The sequence below is a fragment of the Rutidosis leptorrhynchoides genome, chromosome 4, assembly GCF_046630445.1.
Source record: "Rutidosis leptorrhynchoides isolate AG116_Rl617_1_P2 chromosome 4, CSIRO_AGI_Rlap_v1, whole genome shotgun sequence".
In the NCBI taxonomy this organism is placed as follows: Eukaryota; Viridiplantae; Streptophyta; class Magnoliopsida; order Asterales; family Asteraceae; genus Rutidosis; species Rutidosis leptorrhynchoides.
Window position 1 is genome coordinate 640,990,296 of NC_092336.1, and position 25,968 is coordinate 641,016,263.

The 25,968-nt window shown below is 32.0% G+C and overlaps 3 protein-coding genes across 3 annotated transcripts; all 3 read left to right on the top strand.

Annotated features, from left to right (window-relative positions):
- The first annotated feature begins 3,616 nt into the window (after nt 1-3,616).
- Nucleotides 3,617-4,066, top strand: LOC139843171 (S-protein homolog 2-like). The gene has a single exon (XM_071833238.1). It carries the CDS (start codon nt 3,617-3,619, stop codon nt 4,064-4,066), a length of 450 nt encoding a protein of 149 aa, XP_071689339.1.
- Nucleotides 4,067-6,939: 2,873 nt separating this feature from the next.
- LOC139843172 (S-protein homolog 3-like) lies at nt 6,940-7,410 on the top strand. The gene is made up of 2 exons (XM_071833239.1): nt 6,940-6,943; nt 6,998-7,410. The coding sequence occupies exons 1-2, from the start codon at nt 6,940-6,942 to the stop codon at nt 7,408-7,410; spliced, it is 417 nt and encodes a 138-aa protein (XP_071689340.1).
- A 5,088-nt stretch (nt 7,411-12,498) lies between these two features.
- On the top strand, nt 12,499-18,283 carry LOC139904328 (uncharacterized). Its single transcript, XM_071886262.1, has 16 exons — nt 12,499-12,789; nt 12,931-12,980; nt 13,064-13,124; nt 13,427-13,522; nt 13,642-13,791; nt 13,988-14,119; nt 14,636-14,763; nt 15,194-15,236; nt 15,679-15,762; nt 16,099-16,140; nt 16,256-16,326; nt 16,716-16,769; nt 16,860-16,965; nt 17,059-17,127; nt 17,528-17,671; nt 17,979-18,283. Exons 1-16 carry the CDS (start codon nt 12,634-12,636, stop codon nt 18,102-18,104), a joined length of 1,512 nt encoding a protein of 503 aa, XP_071742363.1. The 5' UTR covers nt 12,499-12,633; the 3' UTR covers nt 18,105-18,283.
- Nucleotides 18,284-25,968: the final 7,685 nt, after the last annotated feature.

Below are 25,968 nucleotides of genomic sequence, written 5' to 3' on the forward strand. Positions count from 1 at the left end.
ATCAATTGGGTTGGGTAATTGATTATTCATTCTGATCAAGTGGATGAATTAATATATCATGGACTACTTAAAACAGGGGCGGATTACATACAACGATAAGTGGTGTAATTGTTAACAAAGAATTAAAACCTTGGATTATACGCAGTCGATAACCTGGTGTAATTATTAACAAAGTTTTAAAACCTCGTTACAGTCTAAATCCCTAATTAGTTGGAATATTTGACTTCAGGTATAATGTTAATTTGAAGAGCACTTTATAATTATGACCGATGGACTATTATGGGCAAAAACCAGATAGGTTTCAAATAAATTCAAGACAAAGGACAATTAACCCAGAATAATAAATTAAAATCAAAACATCAAACATCATGATTACGGAAGTTTAAATAAGCATAATTCTTTTATTGTATTTCTCATCGTACTTTTATTTACTGTCATTTTATTTTTATCACAATTTTAATTTTCGCAACTTTAAATATTGTATTTATTTTACGCACTTTAATTATCGTCATTTATCTTTACGCTTCATTAAAAATAGACAAACCGGTAATTAAACGGTAAAACCCCCCTTTTATAATAATAATAACACTTATATGTATATATATATATATATATATATATATATATATATATATATATATATATATATATATATATATATATATAGTTTCATAAAAATATAGTACGTAATCACTAGCTCCCTATGGAACGAACCGGACTTACTAAAAACTACACTACTCTACGATTAGGTACACTGCCTATAGTGTTGTAGCAAGGTTTAGGTATATCCCATTCGTAAATTAATTAAAACTTGCTTTGCCGTTAAAAAAAAAATTAATTAAAACTTGTATCATATTTCATAGTATTTCGTAGTAAAAATAATAGTATATTTTGTACACCTCCGCTCGCACACCATAAAGTTTCGGAAACTTCTTCATCATCCGATTCGTCACGAAGTCTTGGATAATATGGTGTTTGTTGAGATTGTTGTTGATATTGTCGGTTTGTGAAAATGGAAAATGGTTGAGATTATTGGTTCATATTGTAAGGATATTGTTGGTTATTGTAGTATTGTTGGTGTTGAGTTTGTTGTGTGTGAACGTTGAAAACATACCCGCAAATGCATTAGATGGATTAGCATTTACAAAGCGAGAAAAACCGTAATTTTGTTGCGATTGTTCTAGCAATGTTTGCATCGTGTCGCGACCGACCGTGTTCGGATATTGAACTTGACGGCGTTGTTTGGATTTGCTTTTGCTTGAGGTTTTTTTGCAACTCATTGTTTGGTATAAAAAATGAGATTGTATAAAACGTAGAAATGAATGAAATTGAGTAAAAAATATATAGAAATGGAGTGTATTTGAGTTGTGTAAAATGATAAAGTGGAGTAGTGTTTATATAGAGTTTAGAAAAGAAAAAAAAGAAATAAAAAGTGCCGTTACCTTTTTTATTTTTTATTTTTCCAGAGGTCACTTTTTTCCTTTTTTCTCCGTCCACAAACATTTTATGCAAACACGATCAGGAGCACGACAACCTGGGCGGTCCGCTGCCAACGGCGCCCAGGTGGGCGGTTAGCTGGGCGTCCCCCAGGACCCAACCGTTGGGAGCTCTCTAAAGGATGAACCACCAAAGACCGGAGCAGATATCCACGATGAGTCACGGTAGAGTCTAATTTCGACATCTGGCGCAAAGAATATGACTGTGTACAATGGAGACTCGGTTGCATTTACATGACAACTAAATAGTATCATTAAAGTATAAGGTAACTTGTTTTTTTTATGGTCAAAGAATGATATGAAGATTAAATAAACACGCTCTCTAGCAAGACGCTAAGAGAGAATTACAAATGAATAGATAGCCATAACTTCCAATTAGAAACTAAGTGACCTCTATTTTTAATCCATCTAAACGTAACTACGTAAGTAATCTAACACAATAAAAAGACTACTTAAATTACAAAACGAATTATGAAAAACAATGCAGTTACGAAATCGCCATAAAGCCAATAAGCACCTCTCCACAATCGCCAAGACACGTTTCTTACTAGAAGAAGATAACCGTGTACCCTCAAGCCAAACAATAAACGAGTCCCAAGACACGAAAGAAGGCATATCACAATCGAGCCAAACTCTAGTCATACGCCATATATCTGAAGCCACCTTACAAGAAAAAGAAATGTTCCACCCACTCGACCCCATTATTGCAGACAGGACAAATAACAGAAGGGAAATCTATACCTTTCGCGGACAGATTCCAAAGAATGGGAATAGCTTCGAGTCTAAATCGCCACAAGAAAACATTCACTTTCTGGGGCAAGAATTTGAATCATAACGTTTCGGTACCAAAATTCGGAAGTAAAAAACAATCAATCTGTAAACGTAAATCCTTCACCTTAAACAAGCCATTAGCCGAACAAGAGCATGCCCATCGATCCTCTCTGTCAGTGAGGTGGACTGAGTTTAACTCAGCCCAAAGATCACGAAGCAGGAGATCATTTCGACTGCCTAGCTGCTCTTGGGACCAACACCATCGCCATCCCTCGCTACCAAATTTATCCACCACCTTATCATCTTTGCCAAGTAATAAGGTAACTTAAAACTAAAAACTTGTATCTTACAGCCATATTCGGTGATTGATAAATGATAACACTGTTAAGTGTTTGTAGATTTGCTTTGTAAGGGAGGTCCTAATGGTGACACTCAAGTCTTTCAGGACTAAATGACATATCAACGTCACATCGGCACTTCATTCTCGGGACTAAACCCATGACTAAAGTCTAAACACTACCAACCATGACATACTCCCTCAAAGAAATTAGGACCCACTTATATTATTTAATTAAAGAATGTACAAGCTATAATACTACTAGTACAATGAATAAATACAAACACTGCGTCCGCAAATATTTTACAAAAGGACTAGGAGGAGGAATAACAGGAGGACTAACACGAGGACTAGCTGCTGCCAATGGTGTCCCCCTGGACTAGGGTCTGAACAAAAAGCAAGACACAACCATTGAGACCTCCCTAATAATAACAATTGGACTTACAAATATATCAACATTATTTGATGATAAATACATTCAACCTTGTGATATATTTATCACGTGCATTGTTTTGTGTACGATACAAACTTTTAAGACATAATCTTTTTAGACTTGTTATTCTCCCCGTCATCTATTGTCCTCTTTTGAATTTAAAAATATTTTTTTCAGCATTGATTTAATTTTTTTTGTAATTATTTCATAATACTTGATGAACGTTATACAGTTAAAAATATATTTAAAAATCAATTCATTGATATAAACTTCTGATAATATATAATACAAACAAAAATATTTAAAGTCAAAGTTAGAAGAAAGAACCCTAAATCAAAACAGAACAATAAATTTGGGGCATATGGAGTAGATAATTTAATGAAAATATCACATCTCATTTACTATATAATAAATGTAATATATTTCCCAAGAAAATAATATAAATGTAATAAATTCACATGTTACATAATATATTCGCGAATATATCATTGATGGGTGCTTGATCCATAAAGTTTAAAAATGTACTACCGTATATAAATAGGGAGATCCAAACTATTTTCAAATAAATCAATATTTCTCATGGGATACTTACTCGTAATTCTCTTCATACTAACACTCAACTCATTTGAAGCCTCTCTTGCACATGTTGGGAATTGTTTCATTACTGGTGAATATAAGATTCATATTAATAGTAATGTAAACAATCTTCACATTCATTGCAAGTCAAAAGATGATGATCTTGGGGATCAGTACCGAAACACCGGAGAGGAGTACGACATCAATTTTTGCATAAAGATGGATGGATCAACAATTTTCAATTGCCAATTTAACTGGGAATCAAAACAAGCACAATTTGATGTTTTTAACATCAATGGTAAAACATCACGATCCCCTAAATATTGTCATGATAAGAGTACAATCCAAGTTAAATCCGACTGTTATTGGCATGTAGAAGAAGATGGATTTTATATTCCTGGTTCTTTTGATCCGGAGCCTAACAATTGGCAGAAACTACATGACTGGGAATAGAAGTACTTAATTCATAATACTAGCAACCTTTTATAAGTTTATCTTTGATTTTGTCTGTTATAAAAAATATTTTATTTTAATGTTGTGTATGAAATATCTTATTATACAATGCTCATTATAAAATAACTTAAGTACAATATCTTCTATCTATGCATTACATTATATAAAGTGTGTGACAATAATTTTACATATCAACTCCTGATTTATTCATGTGACGTTTTAAATTCTCATTTATTCCTGACACATGTCAGTTTATCAGTTATTTCCAGCTATTAAATTGAATCATTAGATTTCCTAATTTATTTTAATATACATATTTTATTACCTAAAATATCACATTATATTACTACCTCTGTCCTAATTTATTATCGAGTATTCCATTTTGAGATGTCACAAATTAATTGTCTACCTTCATAAACGGGAAATAATAAGAAGATTAAGTTTTATTATGCTCTTAATGTATGCGGATATAGTTAAAGGAGAAAGAAAATGTAAGGATAAAACTGAAAAATAAAAAGAAAGTATAGTAATTTTATGAAATTTCCTTAAAATGTGTGTTTTTTGTCTAGAGACAATTAATATGAGACGGAGGGAGTACCATATACTCCATCCGTTCCTATTTCATTTTCCACTATTCCATATTAGATGTTTCAAATTAATTGTTCACTTTAATAAATAGAAAAGAATAAGAAACTTAAGTTCTATTATGACCTTAATGTATGTGCATATGATTAAAGGAGAAAGAATAAGTAAGGGTAAAAGTGGAAAGTAAATAGAAGTTACAGTACTTTTATGACATTTTTAAACTGTGTGTTTTTTTTTGTCTGGAGACAGTTAATATGGGACGGAGGGAGTAATATTAACAATACAGAGGGAGTAATATTAACAATGATAGATAGATGTTATAATTATATTCATAATATTATATATTAAATTATTATTATTAAATTGTTTTAATTGGTATAAATAATATTGTTTTAAATGATACATTGATTTAATATAAATAAATATTAATAATATTCATATATACAAATGATCATATATTGAAAAACATTTACAATGTTTTTATTGTAATAAAATTATAAAATATATATTTTTTAATAACATTATAATATTATTTATGAATAATATTTCATGTATTATTATTATTATATATATATATATATATATATATATATATATATATATATATATATATATGCATAAAAAAATTACGTTAATATAATATTTGTAGAATATTATATAAGCGCACGAGTTTATGTTTTTCAGTTGAAATTAAATTGGTTATTTGATAATCCTGTTTCGTTTGAGATTTTGACATAATGGAATTAGTTTGTACTAAAACCATATACAATTAGAGATGTAAATAAAATATTATTTTTAACGATCGGTTTTAAAACAACTTTTTAGGGCTCGTGTTTGATGTTTTATCGATTATTTGTCAATTGAATTCAAAATGATTTCAAATGACATACTCATAATATATGTGTTAGTATTAAGTACTAATATTTTCGATATAAATTATCTGTAATAAAGAATTTTTTATTATAATTGTATTAAAAATGATATGATAAATTTGTATGCCCGAGATTTTTTATTTATTTAAGAGTGCATGAGAAAATAGAGAAACCGGATGTTTTGTAGCAGTTATCAATCTTTAGATAAGTATATAACTTGAACTTATTGTTATAAATAATTTCAACAATCTAGTTAGTAATGCAAGTAAAATTTGGATTATTATTATATTATTATTATTATTGTATTATTATGATTGTTATGTTATTAATTATAATATAATAATAATATTTACTATTGTTATATTGTATCGTATTATTTTTATATTATTATTGTTATATTATTAATATTACACTATATATTATTTATTCACAATTCTTATTACTTGTAACTTATTAAATTATTAAAATACTAATTAGTAAAACTAATTCTCCTAAATCACGACTTATAACTAGTTCTTTAAAAATAAATATTTAATGCCTTAAAATAAAAGAACCTTCATCAATATATGAAAGACCCCCAATCGATACAAGCAAATGACACAACAACGAAAATAACAAAAGACTCAAAAACAGTAAATCATATTAGACCAACTTAATTATACGCTAACTCGGTTGATCGAGCCCAACGAAACTAACTATTTATTTCTGCTTAATTCCATTTCTTTCAAAATAATAACTCTGGAACAGAACCTTAAGGGTTTATTATATTTACAATGGCGGAGAAAAATTTTAAAATGATTCGTTTATATAGTTTTCATCTTTTCGCTAAAAAAAAGTATACTAGGAATTTATTGCTTTATAATTGCTCAAAAAGTAACGTAAAAGTAGTTAGGAGCTCTCCACTTATCTTTTCTATTTCAAGAAGAAAAAAAACAGAACAAATTATAAGGTACTGTAGTACTTAGTACTCCATCTCTCATTATAAATGTCCACATTTGACTTCCAAAGTCTTTATTTATCAACTTTTGATCGTAAATATTTTTATTTATGTTATATATTATTTGATACAAATTATATAAATAAAACCGTGTTTAAAAACTCAATCCATTCATATGAAGTTTATCAAATATTATATAACACAAATAAAAATATTTACGGTCAAAAGTTAACAACAAAAACATTGTCAAATGTGACACTTATAATGGGACGGAGTGAGTAGCACTTAACATTTATTTGACTTAAATTCATTTTAATAATGTATACTTACATATCTACCAAAGGTGTAATAAATTCAAATACTGCCTAACATGCATAGAAAATTATCATTGGTGGTGACACTGATCACAAAAGTTCTAAATGTATATAAATAGCCAGACTCAAAATTTTGTTCAAATAAATCAAATGTATAGTTTTCTCATGGGTAAGTTATTAGTATTTATATTCATAGTACTACTGGTACTTAACGTTTTTGAAGCAACTCATGCAAATAATCTTAAAAACAAAGACATTACTCCTAATGGTTGTGCCCTCACTGATGAATATACGATTCATATTCATAGTGAAGTAAACGATGTTCATATTAATTGTAAGTCGAAAGATGATGATCTTGGGGATAATTATCTAAATGTCGGCGAGGAGTACAACTTCAAGTTTTGCATGAATGTAATTGGGTCAACACTCTTTTATTGTCATTTTGATTGGGAAGGAAAACAAGCACAATTTGATGTTTTCCGCAAGATTGACGGAAGGAATCCTGAATGGTGTAAACAAGGTCAAGGACACAAAGTCAACTGTTATTGGGATGTAAAAGAAGATGGATTTTATATTCCGGGTTCTTTTGATCCCGAACCTAATAAGTGGTATGTTAAATATGATTGGGATCAATAAGAGTGCTTAGTTTATAGTGGTATTCACTTTTATATGCGTTTTAATTGTCTTTTGAAAAGTCAATGGAAATAAAAATTGAAATGGAATAGTTACTCATGAGTCATCAACATATACAAATGATGATGATGATGATGAAGGCATACCGATATTTCACACCTTGAATAAATACACATAGGGATGTCAATGACCACCCGATCTGGTGGATATCCACCCGATCCATCTGCTTCGTGATGGATATAGATGAACCTTAATGGATATGGATACGGATATGAATGAACCTGGATATGGACATGGATGAAAAGTTTCATCCATGGATATATCCATTACAACCCGAAATACCTATACAAATATATAAATATAGATATATGCTTATATATTTACTGTTACAAGCTCATTTACCATTAAATTTACATTTTGTTTTCAACCCTATAATGAAATAACTATAATATATTACAAAAAATATGTATATCTAACAAAATAAACTTACAAATCTCATATTTAATTTTTTTTATAATCTATGTCTTATAATAAATTTAACAAATTTTGTTATATCTTCGACAAAGGTTACACATTTTTATGGATAGAATTTAATAATTTCATGTTATATTTATTTTTGCTATACTACGTTTTCATTTTAATCGCATATTAGAAAATATTATAACAATTTTTAAATATCCATTGGATATCCATTAACCCGCTTAATCCACTGGATATAGATATGGATGGATGACCTGAAACTAAATGGATATAGATATAGATATGGATGAACAAAAACTAAATGGATATGGATATGGATATGGATATGGATATAGCCTCATTCGGTCCATATACGATACATTGCCATCCCTAAATAAGCATTATCATTAATATATTAATATATAATTAAAAAAACAAAACCTCTACTGAACACAAATAAAATAAAATGTATTAAGCGAAACAATGTAAGAATTTTTTTTAACGGCCAAAATTTTATTAAGAAAACCTAAAACTACACTAGCAAGGAGCTAGTGGAACTCGGGAACCAATTACAGCAGCTTTAAGCGCCAATCATTCCAGTTTATATTTGCATTTCTTCTACTTCTAAACCAATTAAAAGCGAAAAGACAAATGAAATCAAACAAAATACAACGTTTTAAGGGACGAGAATTAAAAAATGTGACTATGTCTAAACCTCCATATGTGCCATACCATTGAAGTCACGATAACAAAAAGCCGCATCTTTTTGTCTTGAGATTCCCGCCAGTCTTCAAACCATGCAATCCAATCCGTCCATTCCGTAAACCTTGGCAATAAAACATTTATCCATAACCTCAGTTTTCTCCATAAGTTAGAAGTAGAGTTTTCTCCATAAGTTAGTAGCTACTTCGCATTCGAACATTAAGTGATGCACTGATTCAATACGATTGCTACACGAAATACATTCGATCGCCTCAATATCCATACCACAGCGCGATAGATTAAGACGACCGTTGGAAGTCTATTTAACGCTATTCTCTAAATGAAGATATTGATTTTCCGTGGAAGTTGTTTGACCCACATTGTATAAATATCTGATGATGGTAGTACTTGGTTGTTAATGAACGATCTCGTCCTACTAACCGAGTAACCAACATCATCTGATAATGACCAATGCCATGTATCTTATTTAATAAAAAGAATATCGTTTTTTAATGAAAGAGAAACAATACAAAAGTTACAATTTTTTAATAAAGAGAATATCGTTTTTTCTTTTACCCATAAAGGTATTTGATTTCAAATTGGTGTTTAAAATGGTGTCTTATTTAAAAATGTATGCAATTGAGGTAATATTTGACATGCCACATTTTTAATTTTTTTGAAAGTTGTAAATTCCACCCGTCAACCTTCATTGCTACGTCATATTCTCGGTCAGCTTCCTCGATAAATTTTTGACCAAAAATAATTTTTGTTAGAAACAATTAAATAATCCCCACTAAAGTCAAAAGTCTTTGTTGATTTACTTTGTATGTCCGACAAGAATTAAGTTGTTAATTTGTGTATCACATGGAAGACGTCATCATCATTAACGAAAACAAAGGCCCAAGAATGATACTTCAGCAAAAGATATAACACTTTTGAGAATTAGCCATAAAGATCTGTTAGTACCCTGGAAATGAGCTACGGGCTCCTTAGTTAGCTAATGATGGCCACCATTCTTAGCATGTACAGGGAAGTCGTGGAATGAAATTCTCTATAGTTTTTGTATGCTTATTTGTCATTCATGTGTTTATCATTCACATTAATCGTATTCATGCTTTGGACCCAACATTTCAAATCAGAGAATGAATAATGGTGGTTTGCGTGGTTTAATTCATGTTTATCTTGTGAACGATTTCGATTGTTGAACAAATGGTGGTGGTCGGAGTTAGCAAGTCTAAAAGTCAACAATGAATAAAATGAAACTATTTTGTAATCAACAAAATGATATGGAAATAACATGAAATTAACAAGTCAACAAATATATTAAGTAAAATTATCACATGTCAGATATTGCCTCAATTACAACCATTTTCAAATCAGAGATCCTTTTAAACGTCAAATTAATATCAAAATCCTTTGTGGGCAAAAGATAAGTTAGAACGATAATTGTGACTTTTATCATACCCTTTTAGGCAATTGGCCCAATATTTTATCATAAACCGGAGGACCATTTTAGTTTTGATTATGAAATATGTAGCAGCCTGTCCCACATCGGCTAGTGAATTAAAGTTTGAGTCCCTTATAAGTTTATAGTAGTGGCTAACTAATATCTTCCACCATCTTTTTTGTTGAAACCTCGCGATATCCGGTTAGTCCATTGCTTTATCTGTGAGGGGCGATAGTCTCTCGGGGTGTGACTAGCACGCGGCTTGTGGCTCGTGCGTATCTTGGGTTGCTTCATCTGGTATCAAAGTCACTCATTGCCTGTTCGGCATGGTGGGGCAAGCATCATTCGAAGTCAATGAGTTTAGGCAAAATCCACTTGACCGTAAACATGAGTGATCCTGGGTATTGATTATGTTTTGGCCTGACGAGGACGTCAGAAATTTAAGTGGTGGAGTTTGTAACAGCCTGTTCCACATCGGTTAGTGAATTGAAGTGTGAGTGCCTTATAAGCTTAAAATATTGGTTAACAAATATCTCTCACCGTGGTTTTTAGTTGAAACCTTGAGATATTCAGCTATTCCACCGATTTAGCTGTGAGGGACGATAGTCTCTCGAGGTGTAACTAGCACACGGCTCATGCATCTCTTGGGGTCGCTTTGAGGGTCGTTTCAATATCTTATCTGGAAAAATTATAGGAATGCCATTGTGAACAGTAGTATTTGATGCATATTTAATATGTTTGTTAATTAATGTTAATGTTAATTTGTTAATGTATATTATTATTTAGCGGATGGTAGAATAATATTTTTATCGACTCCCTTTTTAGGGATTAGCCGATAAGAGAATTCGAATTCATGTATTGTATATTTCAGCATGATCTTAGATAGTTGATCAGATACCAAACTAAAATTAGTTCATTATTTGTATGCATAACTTCTAACTTAAAGAATTTTAGTACTAAAATGATTAGTGTGTATAAGTAATATTATAGGTTTTGTTTCCTGATACAAATACTAACCAAAGCAGATTAATCATTAATCTTATTTCAGGTAGTCTTATTCACGAATCTTTTGAATAGTCAATGCGTATAATCTTTTGTTCACTGATCTTCTACATAACCTACCGATTCGTTTGATAATCAACAAATCGACTTGTTTAGTTATGAATATTAATTGACCATTTATTTTATACTGTACCAGGACAATGTCTATAACTCAATTTTAAAGACGTGTATAATTTTATATCTGTATAAAATGTCTGATATTCATTTTTTATATATCATATCTGTATACTCTGTATATATTATATTCTTAAATGGTATTAATTTAGTTAATTAAATCAGTATATATGAATAATACTCTACATGTTCAAGGCTCCTAATTATAAATTTTAAATACTATGTTGTAATACAAATGTAATATTCAAATAAAAGTTAGTTATTTTTTTAAATGTATCAAGAAAATGCTAATTTTATGTAATTCTATCATTGATTTTAATTTCATTTATTCCATTTTCCGTTTTTATATCATGTGTTTTCTCGTATGATTATGAAATGGGACAAATTTTTTTTCTAGAACCAAACCAAATTTTTGGGAACCGAACCGATATTATACATTTCAGTCCTTGGTTTGATTTTTTTTACTAAAAATGAGACTCGGAACGAATTCGAACCAAGTTAGTTTGGTCCAATCCCATACCAAGCACAACCAGTTTTCGATTGGAGGTCGGCTTACCCTTGTTAAGGTGGTTTTTGGAAATCTGGGAAGCTACAATATATCTCTATTTCGATGCCCTGAAACTATGTTAATCAATTTTGAAAGCTTACCATCTGAGTTTTTTTAGGTTCTACTCAATCTAATCACAAGTATCATTGGATTGGATGGGATCAAGCATTAGCCTCGCGAGACAAAGGTGGTCTTGACATCGAAAGTTTTCGAGCATTCAACAATGCCTTATGTTTAAATGGATATGGCGCTTAAAGGTTGATACAAATACGATGTGGGCTAAGGTGGTTAAAGCGATTCATAGAGATATTGTAGGTTTAGATGGGTCAACTTTGACTCATAAAGGTATTTGGTCTGGTATTGTTGATTCGTTCCTTAAAGCTATTCGACAAGGTGCTATTCCTGTAGATGTCCTTCGTGCAAGAATTAGGAATGGACAATCTATATGTTTTTGCCTCGATAATTGGTTAAGAGACGGGTTGTTAAAAGACAAGTTTTGTCGTCTTTACCATTTAGAATCGAATAAAGATTGTAAATGTTCGGATAGATACGAGAATGGTGCTTGGGTATGGGCGTGGATCGATGAATCCGCTATTTTGATGATGATGAAGAAAGGATCGAGTAACTGACAATGATTTGACAGTTTTTGAACCCTAATTCCCAAATAATCTTCTGTGTTACATTTGTTAGATAAGGGCATGCATATATGAGAATTAAACTTCCCAATCCCTACATATTATCACGTGATAAGGGAGATTAAATGTGATGGAGGGATGAGATCATTTTATCATATCATTATGGATGGCTAGGATTTAATTTTGAGTGGAGTTATCACCTATTACTCACTTTCTTATTAGTACTCGCGAAGAGTGTGAACGAAGCACGCTGCCTGACGATGGCGACGATCGCCATGGATTCTTCATCTTCGCTGTATCCACCTCCTGTAGTTCCGATGAAACTTCATATCGAAAACCGTGAAAAACTGTTGAAACACCTCCGTCAAAACCTAGATTTATCATCTCGTCCTTTACACGGATTTGTACTTCTTCAGGTAACTTACATACTAATCATGTTTAACTATAATTAATCTTATTATTATGTGATAATATATATATATATATATATATATATATATATATATATATATATATATATATATATATATATATATATAATCCGATTGTTTAATTAGGGAGGAGAGGAGCAAACTCGTTACTGCACTGATCACGAAGACCTATTTAGGTATGTTTTTTCTACGATGATTTATTATTTCACCATTGTGTGTGATTATTTATTAATAATTTCAATTGCTGAATTTATTTCAGGCAGGAAAGTTATTTTGCTTATTTGTTTGGAGTGCGAGAGCCTGGTTTTTATGGAGCTATTGTGAGTCCTTTAATCTGTCATATTCAAAATGTTGATTGTTTGATATTTCTATTTGATTTACACTATAAGTATCTTATAGATAGATTTTTTTTTTTTCCTGTTTATTCTGTGATCTAATTTTTTTAAGATAAAAAAAAATTGCTGAATATGCTCAGAATCTGCCGTAATCTGGAGCGTCTTTACAGAATGTCACATAATTTTCTGCTCCTATGATATGATACACGATTCATATTTATATATGGGAAAAGATACATTCATGAATCGGTATCCGATGTTTTATTATCTGTGTTGTGATGTTGTAGGATGTAAATACTGGGAAATCAATCCTATTTGCTCCCAGATTGCCTGCTGAGTATGCTGTATGGATGGGGGAAATAAAGACATTAAACCATTTCAAAGTAATTCCACTCGCATAGCTACTGTATATGGCGGCACCTTTTACTCCTTTCCAGTTACATGGAGGTTTTGGTGCACTGTTTACTTAAGTTAGTTAAATATGTACACTTGTATCTTGCAGGAAACTTACATGGTTAGCATGGTGTATTATACTGATGAAATTATAGAAGTACTTTATAATCAGTACCAGGGAACTGGGAAGCCCCTGTTGTTTCTTCTACATGGATTGAATACCGATAGCAATAACTTCTCTAAACCAGCAGAATTTGAGGTAAATTGTATTGGCACTCATACCTTTCTAACATTCCCACTCAATGCTTGATATTATAGATTAAGCATATACCCGTTTTGGTTTGTCTCTTCTGTTTGTGTTTGCCGAGTTTTAGGCAATCTATTGTTTACTGATAGTAGTATTGTATACTAACTATGTGCTTGTGATGACCAAAGTTGGTGTTTTTGCTCTCCAGGGTATTGAGATGTTTGAGAGAGATCTTAACACTTTGCACCCTATTCTGACCGAATGCCGTGTTTTGAAGTCAAAACTGGAGCTTGCTGTCATCCAGTATGCCAATGATATAAGTTCCGAAGCTCATGTTGAGGTGTGTACATTTTCATAGTTATTTTAAGGTTTTTTTTTTTTTTTTTTTTTTTTTTTTTTTTTTTTTTTTTTGTATTTATTACAAAATGAAAATCTATATATATCCAAAACCGAATTTTTTGCTTCTTGTACACTTCAGTAGCAATATATGTGAGATTGAAGCATTCGTCTTCTAGATAGTTGGTTTAACATCAGACTTTGACCTCCAGTCCAAGATGCACTCTAGGTTTTTAACATATGTTCCAGTTCAACGGTTTTAATAGTTGTATATAATTATATATATATACCTAGTGATTTGTTACACAGCCCAACCACACATTAGACTACATTTTTTTTTCTTTCAAAAACCATAAAGCTAATTCATTTTTTTTTCTTTAGCTTGTTTGATGTACTATGTCAGTATCTAATTTTTTGCATCTCTTGTGGATTGCATTAAACATCATCGATTGCTTGTTAGTAAAATATGCCTGTGTATGTCCATGCCATTTTCTGGTAATACATACTGAATTTTGAGCAGGTAATGAGGAAAACCAAACCAGAAATGAAGGAGTATCAGATGGAAAGCATATTTCTTCATCACACCTACTTTTACGGTAGCTGTAGGCATTGTTCATATACTTGTATCTGTGCAACTGGTGACAACAGGTGATGACGTATCCTTTATATCGTATCTTTCTTCATGCATACGCTTGCTTACATCATGACATTTTTAGTAGCATATTTGCTTCAAGAATATTGTCCATTGCTTTTCTTTAATGGATGGCATATTGGCATTGTTTAATTTTGATCTAACTGTAAAAATCATTTTTTTGCTGGAATTAAGGAATCAATACGCTTGCTTACATCATTGGATGTTCATACATTATTAGTAGCATATTTGCTTCAAGAATATTGTCCATGTGTTCACTGTTTTTCTCTAATGGATGGCATATTGACATTGTTTAATTTTCATCTAACTGTAAAAATCATTTCTTGCGGGAATTAAGGATTCAATACTTGTACTTATTGGGCTTTTACTTGATACTTGTTTATGTGGCATGTTATCCTGCTTATGGTTTGATTATCCGTCTTGCAGTTCTGTACTTCATTATGGGCATGCAGCAGCTCCAAATGACAGGGTACATGAATTTCATTTGTTTTACGTCTAGAAGGTCCTCTAATAGTCTCATGAGTTTTTTGGTTTGTACGAGTCTTGGTTACACCCTTATTTGAACCTTGCTAGTTGATTATCCACCATACCTTGTCCTTCATTCTTCGAATGGCGAAACAAATGTTTCTGTATCTCGTGACCTATTCTGATTCCTGTAAACTGAGAAAAACTGCCTTTTGCATCTAATAACAAAATCATGTACCTCATATGCCCAATAATATGTGAATTGGGGTTAATATTTTTTTCAGGTCCAAACTTACTACATTATTGTGTATTCTGTTAAACTTATAAATATTCTGATACTTCGGTTTGAATATCCTATAATATGTTTATGGTACATTTTAATCTTGCTTTTTTCCGTGGATCATCTACTTTCCCTATAGTTTGATGATGCTATTTGTGTTTGACAGACATTGCGGGATGGAGATATGGCGTTGCTGGATATGGGAGCTGAATTTCATTTTTATGGGTCTGACATAACCTGCTCCTTTCCTGTAAGTATATGTGCAATAACATATAGTGCAAGACTTAATACTGCCTGACAGAGACTTGAACATAATTTGAAATTTTTTTAGTTGATAATGTGCAATACCCTAACGGATAAATAGTGCATTTTTCATTAGTAAAGTAGTAAATCAGGTTTTCATTTTTTGCTCATTTGATGCAGCATTTCTAGCTAAATCTTTTTTTAGACGCACTGACTTTTCAATTATTAATGTTTTTAAATGATATAGGACACCTCTCATTTGATGCCAAATGATGTTTAAAGATCAACATTAACTTGTGGATGTTTAAGATCAACATTAACATTAACTTAATCATGCATGCAGGTGAACGGTAAATTTACCAGTGACCAGCGTCTTATTTACAATGTAAGTAAAATATATTATTCGAATTTGATTTGGATCTTTAATGTGTTAAAGTTTATAGAGTGGGTCCCCCCTTAAACTCGTCTTTTAATACATCAACATACATTTCCCCTTACAGGCTGTCCTCGACGCTCATGACTCTGTTATATCTGCCATGAAGCCAGGAGTAAACTGGGTAGATATGCATAAGTAAGATTTCAGGAATACATTGACAAATATATCTCAAGGCTCATCTTGATTTGTTTTTCCCTGATGAATATTAACGAGCTATTGTTAGTAGAATTCTTAGGTAATAATCTTATATATAGCTGGCTCTATGCAAGAAATAGGAAGATTACAGTTCTGCTGCTAACCATATAAGGGATATATATCTATCAATCCAAGTTTTAGGAGGCACCATAAATTTGTTATCATTAGATGACCCACACGTTCAGGCGTGCAGCCTATAAGATCATATCCATCAATGACAAGAACTAAGAACAATGCAGTTAGAAGTTTTATGTCTGTTATAATGATTATATTAGAGATATTATACGGTTCCCCTGGTCTGATATACTTTTTCCTTTCGTTGCATTCAGATTGGCAGAGAAAGTTGTTCTTCAAACACTGATGAAAGGACATCTCCTCATTGGGTATTGTTGATTTTTCTTCTCACATTTCCTTCATTCATATATATTTTTTACTTTTACAAATCGTATTATTCATGTGTGACTTGCCTCTAGTGATGTTGATGAAATGATGGTCGAACGACTGGGTTCTGTTTTTATGCCACATGGGCTAGGACACCTCATGGGACTCGATACCCATGATCCTGGTGGCTACCTAAAGGTCCATAAAAAGCTACTACAATTTATTGCTTATTTAGTTGGTAAATATTAGTTAGCACTTATTTAACGATATTAGCTGTGAAATATGCTACAGGGAGCTGAAAGACCCAAAGAACCGGGGTTAAGGTCCCTGCGCACGAGTAGAGATCTCATGGATGGGATGGTTAGTGTTATCATTTTTCGTCATATTCTTTACTCGTGTGCATATTGTCAGGACTTTCAAATGTGATGTGCATTTAGAATTTAAGTAAAATAATTGTAATGAGGTCTAAATACATCATCCTCACTTAGAGTGTTAAGCCTTGGATCAAAACTATGCACACTTTAGGTGTGATTTTCCCAAACTCTCCCCCAATCCCTAATCCTCTTGTAACCACCCTTGATATTGTAACAACCTTACTTGAAGATCTGCTACTGTACAGATTCATTTCCTTTATCATATACAGATACATATACGCAATACATACATCGTAAATCTTCACTGTGAAGATGGTTGTATTTTTTCCAGTAACTCGATTTATGTGCATAGCTATAGTGAAGATGGTTGTATTTTTTTCATGCAGGTCATCACGGTTGAACCTGGATGCTATTTCATTGATGCGTTGTTGATCCCGGCCATGGAATCTTCAAAAACATCAAAATTCTTCAATCGGGAAGCAATCACTAAATTTAGAGGATTTGGTGGAGTTCGAATTGAGAGTGATTTGGTAAGTAACCTTCCTAGAGTGTCACCTTTCATTCTCGTTAGGCTATAATGCATATAATAGCTTGCTGTCTGACATTCGAATTGGCTATCACCCACTTAATAATAGCCTGAGTTATCTTAATATTTTATTGGACTTGTTAGATGTGCAACATTACTGGAATATATTAGTTGAATTAGGTATCACCATCTACATTATGAATTAAATATTATAAAGCTTAGTGTTTGATGTCTACTTTTACTTCTTTTTTTTTTTCTTCTTTTTTTTTTAATATAAATATTTTATGGTCTTTTTTTATGTGATGTGGCAGTACATTACCTCTTCTGGTTGCGTGAATATGACAAAGGTCCCGAGGAAAATAGAGGATGTTGAAGCTGTGATGAGTGGTGCACCGTGGCCAATCCAGAAATCTGCATTTGAAAATGGAGGATCTTAGATTATTTGCTGGTCGCCATGTAATCAATTTAGGTTTTACTCTATCGTAATGCTGTTTAAAGGAGATATGGATGTTGGTTTGAATCTAAGATAGACCATGCGATATATGGGACATGGGCTGACTCTGCTTATTGTTTTATCTTTGTCTAATAAATAAAGTTTAAATCTTTTGGTCCACAATTGATAATGCAATCGAGTTTCACGGCGTATGTGTCAAAAGCAGCAGTTTTTGTGATCGAGAAATAACTTGATGTGTGCAACGAAATGTTCGAAGGAGCATAATTCTTGTTAACAAGCATCTAAGAAAGAAGTCTGAAACCAACAAATACTGAAACATTACAACAAACAGTCAAAGACAAGTACATAATCCTAACATCATCACCACAACAACGAGAAACAAAAACTAATTAGAGAAACTAAAAGCAGTTATTGTGTCATGTTATACAAGTATCCGTTAAACAAATCCTATATGATCAAACTTGAGAACCCGCAGTGGTTCTTTAAAAACCAAATTTGAATTCGACTGCCTGTCCAATTCCGGTTTTGAAATTTGAATTCAATTTTTATTCTGTTTTTAAATTCAAATTCATTTTCAGTTCGATTTTCGATTTCGCCTCCAAAATTTTCTAAACGAGAAAACTGAACTGACTAAAAGAGAAAACAGAAAACCGAACAAATGAATACCCTACATACATATCACATCACATCATGTTACAAAGTACCACCAAACTTGTTTAGTGATGTGCTTTATCTAACAAGAAGGATGTTCATATTCGAATAAGTTAATTGATGCTTGTTTGCAAAATAAAATATATTTGTTTCAAATTACCTACAACGTTAAATTATTCTTCATAATTATTGTAGGTAATAGTGGCCCGAGCTGATGAAATGACGGCCACTGATAGGTTGGTTTGTTCACCGAAAATATGACGTAGATTTAAAAAAATGCGGTAAAGAAAATCAAACGAATATAATATATCTGTTATAATATATAAATATATATATAAATGGATAGTCAATTATTGATACACAAAAGTAATATTATTGTATTACCTAAACTTGTGATATTTTTGCTATAAATAGCCATGAATGCAAGCATTAAACTTGCACCATTTCTCACACTTACAAAGTATTTCTTTCTTTCTCTCCATTATCATCTTTGTTCTTACACTTCATTATTAGCATTCTTAATCAAGAATCAAACCACTAAAGGTAGTTATAAGTCTACTGAATTATAACATCAAGAATCAAACCACTAAAGGTAGTTATAAGCCTACTGAATTATAACACGTTATCAGCACGATAATCTTAATACTAATTATGGTTGGCTCTGCCACCTAAATGATATATGGTCGGTTATACCACCTGAACAATATATGGTCGACACTGTCGTCTAATTATCATTTATGTTACTAACATTTATATTTCAATTATCTAACATTTATATGGCCGACACTGTCGCCTAATTATCATTTATGTTACTAACATTTATATTTCTATTATCTAACATTTATATGGCCGACACTGTCGCCTAATTATCATTTATGTTTACTAATATTTATATTTATGTTATATAACATTTATTAATGATTGCTTACATATGGTCGACACTGTCACCTACTTATCATTTATGTTATATTAAATTTATGTTTAATGTTTATATACTTATGAATATAAAGTGACTATAATTTATCATGTTGTTTGTTTTAATAGAAAATGTCGAATCTGGAAAAGCTTAAATTTACTCCTTTAGAATCAATTGGAAACAACTACATGACATGGGTTATAAAAGTAAAAATGCATCTTAAATCAATGGGCATTCTTGAAGCCATAAATGAAAACAACACTTGTTCTGAAAAAGAACAAGCAACGGCATGTTGCTTTATTCATCAACATATTGATGAATGCTTACAAAATAATTATGTGACTGTAGAAGATTCCCATGTTTTATGGGAAGGTCTCAAAAGCAGATTCAATAATCAAAGAGAAATTTTACTTCCAGCTGCTATGGAACAATGGAGAACATTAAGGTTCCAAGACTTTAAGAAAGTAAATGAATATAGCTCAGCTCTGTATAATACATGTTCACAACTTAAATTCTGTGGACATGAAATAAGTGATGCAGACATGATGGAGAAAACTTTCTCCACAATGAATGCTGCAAACATCACAGTGCAAAGAAATTTGAGAATGCTAAAGTTCAAAACATATCCTGAACTTAATTCATATCTCTTAGTTGCAGAGCAAAATGATGAGCTATTAATGAAAAATCAGCAATCCCGTCCTACTGGTACACTTGCAATCCCTGAAGCAAATACTGCAAATAATTATAAACAGGGACAAGGACGCGGGCAAGGTCGTGGTTATAATAACCATCACCATCATCATGCCAAAAGCCATAACTATGGTAGAAACCATCCTTATGGTAATGGTAATGGGCGAGGACGTGTTCGTGGTGGTCAAAGAAATAATAATCCACGAAAATATAAATATCAACCACAAAACAAGCTTACTAAACAAGATGTTAAAGAAAATTCTTCTAAAAATTCTGAAGAATCTTGCTACAGATGTGGTAGAATGGGCCACTGGGCTAATACTTGCCGAACATCTAAACATCTTGTTAAGATGTATCAGGATTCGCTGAAAGATAAAGAAAAGGAAGTAAACTTTGTGGATAACGTCGATCCAACAGTCACTGAGAAACCATCTGATTTATATGAAGATTTCTTGAATGTTTAAGTTGTGTGTCTTTTGAAAAATAAACGATTTAATATCGTCTGTCTTTGTCATTATGTTTGCTAAATGTTTCAGTACTATCTATTTGCGTGTAAAATATTGTGTAATATTAATGTACTCACTATTTATTTCTTATATATGAAGTTCAATATGAATTTTGCTGGAATACAACATCAATCAAGTGGTGGAGATCTATGTATAGCAGACAGTGGAACTACACACACTATACTTAAATCCGAGAAATATTTTATTGATCTAAAATCAACGGAAGGAACTATACATACAATATCAGGACCTGCTAACTTGATAAAAGGGATAGGAAAGGCAAATTTCATACTACCAAATGGTACAAAATTTTTAATAAATGATGCCTTATTTTCTCCCAAGTCAAGCAGAAATTTATTGAGTTTCTCCGACATATACCTTAACGGGTATGATTATCAGTCAGTGACAACAGAAAATGAGAAATATTTAAGTATCACTGACAAGAGTCATGTGGTTGAAAAACTGCCAAGACTTAGTTCTGGATTACATTATACACATATAAATGTACCAGAAATACATATGGTAGTTAACGAAAAATATATTGATCTTGGTGTATTCAGTTTATGGCATAACAGATTAGGCCATCCAGGATCAACAATGATGAAAAGGATTATTGAATGTACTCATGGACATCCACTAAAGGATAGAAAAATCCATCATGATACAATGGTTCCATGTACATCTTGCTCTCTTGGAAAATTGATAACTAGACCCTCACCACTTAAGGTTGAGAAAGAATCACCAATGTTTCTTGAAAGAATTCAAGGTGATATATGTGGACCAATTCATCCACCATGTGGACCATTTAGATATTTCATGGTTCTAATAGACGCATCTAGCAGATGATCTCATGTTTGTCTGTTATCAAGCCGTAATGTGGCATTTGCAAAATTTCTTGCCCAAATTATTAAATTGAGAGCTCATTTTCCTGATTACACCATTAAAAGGGTGAGACTTGATAATGCTGGTGAATTTACATCTCAAGCATTTAATGACTATTGCATGTCTATAGGAATTGTTGTTGAACATTCTGTTGCTCATGTGCATACACAAAATGGTTTAGCCGAGTCATTGATTAAACGTTTACAGTTAATCGCTAGACCATTGATAATGAGAACAAAACTCCCTGTATCTATATGGGGTCATGTAATTTTACATGCTGCTGCATTGATTCGCATCAGACCAAGTGCAAGTCATAAATATTCCCCCCTACAACTTGCTTTTGGTCAAGAGCCAAATATTTCCCATCTTAGAACATTTAGTTGTGCAGTGTATGTTCCAATTGCGACACCACAACGTACAAAAATGGGTCCTCAAAGGAGGTTGGGAATATATGTTGGATATGAAACATCTTCAATATTAAGGTATATTGAACCTATGACAGGTGACGTTTTTACAGCACGTTTTGCTGATTGTCATTTTAATGAAACATTGTTCCCTAGATTAGGGGGAGAAATGAAAAATAAAGAAAATGATGTTTCATGGTGTGAACCTCAATTAAAGTATCTTGATCCTCGCACAAAAGAATGCGAGACAGAAGTTCAAAAGATAATGCATATACAAGAACTTGCAAATCAATTGCCTGATGCATTTACAGATACAAAAACGGTGACAAAATCATATATACCAGCAGTAAATACTCCAGCTCGAATTGAAATTCCAAAAGCTGGCAATAACGTCACTCATGAATCTTTGCCACGTCAGAAATGTGGAAGACCAATTGGTTCAAAGGATAAAAATCCTCGAAAAAGAAAATCAGCTGATAATGAAGTAAAAGAAAGTGTTCAAGAAGAACCACAAATCAGTACTCCTACTGCAGAGGAGATTGATGATGTCAATACAGAAATTGCAATCAATTATGCATATTCAAAAATATTATGGAACCGAAATGAAATGAAAAATCTTGATGAGAAATTTTCATTTAATGTTGCATATGACATCATGAATAATGATGATGATCCAGAACCAACATCTATGGTTGAATGTCAAAATAGACATGATTGGGCTCAATGGAAAGAAGCAATACGAGCTGAATTAGAATCACTCAATAAAAGAAAAGTTTTCGGATCCATCATTCTCACTCCTAAAGATGTGAAACCTGTAGGATACAGATGGATTTTTGTCCGAAAAAGAAATGAGAAAAATGAAGTTACAAGGTATAAAGCTAGACTTGTAGCTCAAGGTTTTTCTCAAAGACCGGGAATTGATTATGAAGAAACTTATTCCCCTGTTATGGATGCAATTACTTTTAGATACTTAATCAGCCTGGCAGTTTCTAAAAATTTAGAAATGCATCTCATGGATGTTGTGACTGCTTATCTATATGGATCACTTGATAGTGATATATATATGAAGATACCTGAAGGATTTAAGGTACCAGAAGCATCAAATGCAAAACCCAAAGAAATGTATTCGATTAAATTACAAAGATCTTTATACGGGTTAAAACAATCGGGACGTATGTGGTATAACCGATTAAGTGATTACTTGATAAGCAAAGGGTATACAAATAATCTTACTTGCCCTTGTGTTTTCATTAAGAAAACAACATCCGGATATGTGATCATAGCTGTTTATGTTGATGATCTTAACATCATAGGTACAAATAAAGAGATCTATGAAGCCATTCAACTTCTAAAAAAAGAATTTGAAATGAAAGATCTCGGAAAAACCAAGTATTGCCTTGGTTTACAAATTGAGCATATGCCTAATGGTTTACTTGTACATCAAACAACATATACTGAAAAGATTTTAAAACGTTTCAATATGGACAAGGCAAAACCATTAAGTACTCCTATGGTTGTTAGATCACTCAATGTTGAAACTGATCCATTTCGTCCATGTGAAGATCATGAAGATATTCTTGGACCAGAAGTACCATATCTTAGTGCAATTGGAGCTCTTATGTATCTTACAAATTGTACAAGACCTGACATTTCTTTTGCAGTTAATTTGTTGGCAAGGTTCGGCTCTGCTCCTACCAAAAGACACTGGAATGGGATCAAACACATATTTCGATACCTTCGAGGAACTACTGATTTAGGATTATTTTATTCTAACGAATCAAAACAAGATTTGGTTGGTTATGCTGATGCAGGTTATTTATCTGATCCACATAAAGCTAAATCTCAAACTGGATATGCATTCCTAAATGGAGGTACTGCAATATCATGGCGTTCTCAAAAACAAACACTTGTTGCTACATCATCAAATCATGCCGAAGTGATTGCATTACACGAAGCTACTCGGGAATGTTTTTGGTTGAGATCAATGACACAAATCATTACTGATTCTTGTGGACTAGAACGCGATAAAAATCCAACAATTATCTATGAAGATAATGCAGCTTGCATAGCACAGATGAAAGAAGGGTATATCAAAAGTGACCGAACCAAACACATACCTCCTAGATTCTTCTCATACACTCAAAATCTCATTAAGGACAACGAGATTGAAATGAGATATGTTCAATCCAGCAAAAACTCTGCTGATCTTTTCACGAAAGCACTTCCAACTGCTATTTTCAGAACACACGTTCATAACATTGGCATGAGACATGTTCAAAAGATGTAACAACTGAAACGATGTCTACTTGAGGGGGAGTCAACTCCATGCTGCACTCTTTTTCCCTTAGCTAAAGTTTTTTTCCCACTGGGTTTTCTTTAGCAAGGTTTTTAACGAGGCAGTAACTTACAGTTGATCTTAAACAAACAAAATTGCTATCCAAGGGGGAGTGTTATAATATATAAATATATATATAAATGGATAGTCAATTATTGATACACAAAAGTAATATTATTGTATTACCTAAACTTGTGATATTTTTGCTATAAATAGCCATGAATGCAAGCATTAAACTTGCACCATTTCTCACACTTACAAAGTATTTCTTTCTTTCTCTCCATTATCATCTTTGTTCTTACACTTCATTATTAGCATTCTTAATCAAGAATCAAACCACTAAAGGTAGTTATAAGGCTATTGAATTATAACATCAAGAATCAAACCACTAAAGGTAGTTATAAGCCTACTGAATTATAACAATATCTATACTTCTATACATTAAAAGAAACTGTTAATTGAGATATCATTTTTAGCAACTCTTAATCTACACCATTAGATCACACTAATGACAACCACCCATTGATTTCTCTTAGCCATTGATTTAATTATAACTAAAAGTAATCTTAAGCAAGTTTTTATCCTTAATTACCCCAAAAAAAGAAAGAAAAAAAAACACACGGACTTTAAAATTTCAGATTGGATCTTCACAATCGGATCCCCACATCAAAAGACGCATTAGGTTTAGATTTCTAATCACGCATCCTTCTACATTCCATCAATCGTCGTTTTCAAAATCAAAGGCTATTATCACGATCGAACAAGGTTAGCGGGTTGAATTCCTTAAAATTAATCGTTTATGTATCATAATTTCTGCAACAGGGGAGATGATGGAACGAAAAAGCAAGGGAGAGAAGTAGGTGTGTGTTTTTTCTCTCCTCTTTTTTTTTTGTATGAAAAAAACTTGAACTTTATAAATAAGTAGGACAAGTCAAAATCGATGAAAAGGTGAACACTTGAAACAAAATGCAAACCAAACAAACACTAACCCGAGCTTCTAGAAACTAAACCTAACAACCTAGCAACCCAATACGAAAGTACAATTAAAACAAAACAAAACATCACCACGGCAACCAAGGTTACCAAATTCACGACCAACTTTAACTGCCGACTCTTTAGAAACCCGAGTGCTTGATCTAATGAGAGAGAGTCGTTCACAACGATTAATTCTCAGTCTTTCACAAATATTTAAAAAATATTAAATATAAATAAAATATTGATTATTAATATTATTATTTAATTTTAATATCATGTATATTAGGAATTTCACACACCACTTTTTGATCCATATACACACTAGTCACATAAAATTACAGTTATGTTCCTAGACATTGAACTTATATTATTATTATTGTAAGTCTAACTAAACTAAGAGTAAAATGTGTAATTAAATTTTTATTTTTTGTTTTTTCATTCAAAATAACGAGAACTTTATATTACCAAAAACGAACATGGACAACACG

Excerpts from the sequence above, each read along its gene's own strand:
- LOC139843171 (XM_071833238.1), top strand. The coding sequence starts at position 3,617 with ATGGGATACTTACTCGTAATTCTCTTCATACTAACACTCAACTCATTT.
- LOC139904328 (XM_071886262.1), top strand. The coding sequence starts at position 12,634 with ATGGCGACGATCGCCATGGATTCTTCATCTTCGCTGTATCCACCTCCT. Across the intron at positions 15,237-15,678 it reads CAGCAGCTCCAAATGACAGG|ACATTGCGGGATGGAGATAT; the intron begins GTACATGAATTT and ends TGTGTTTGACAG. Across the intron at positions 17,128-17,527 it reads GAGATCTCATGGATGGGATG|GTCATCACGGTTGAACCTGG; the intron begins GTTAGTGTTATC and ends TTTTTCATGCAG.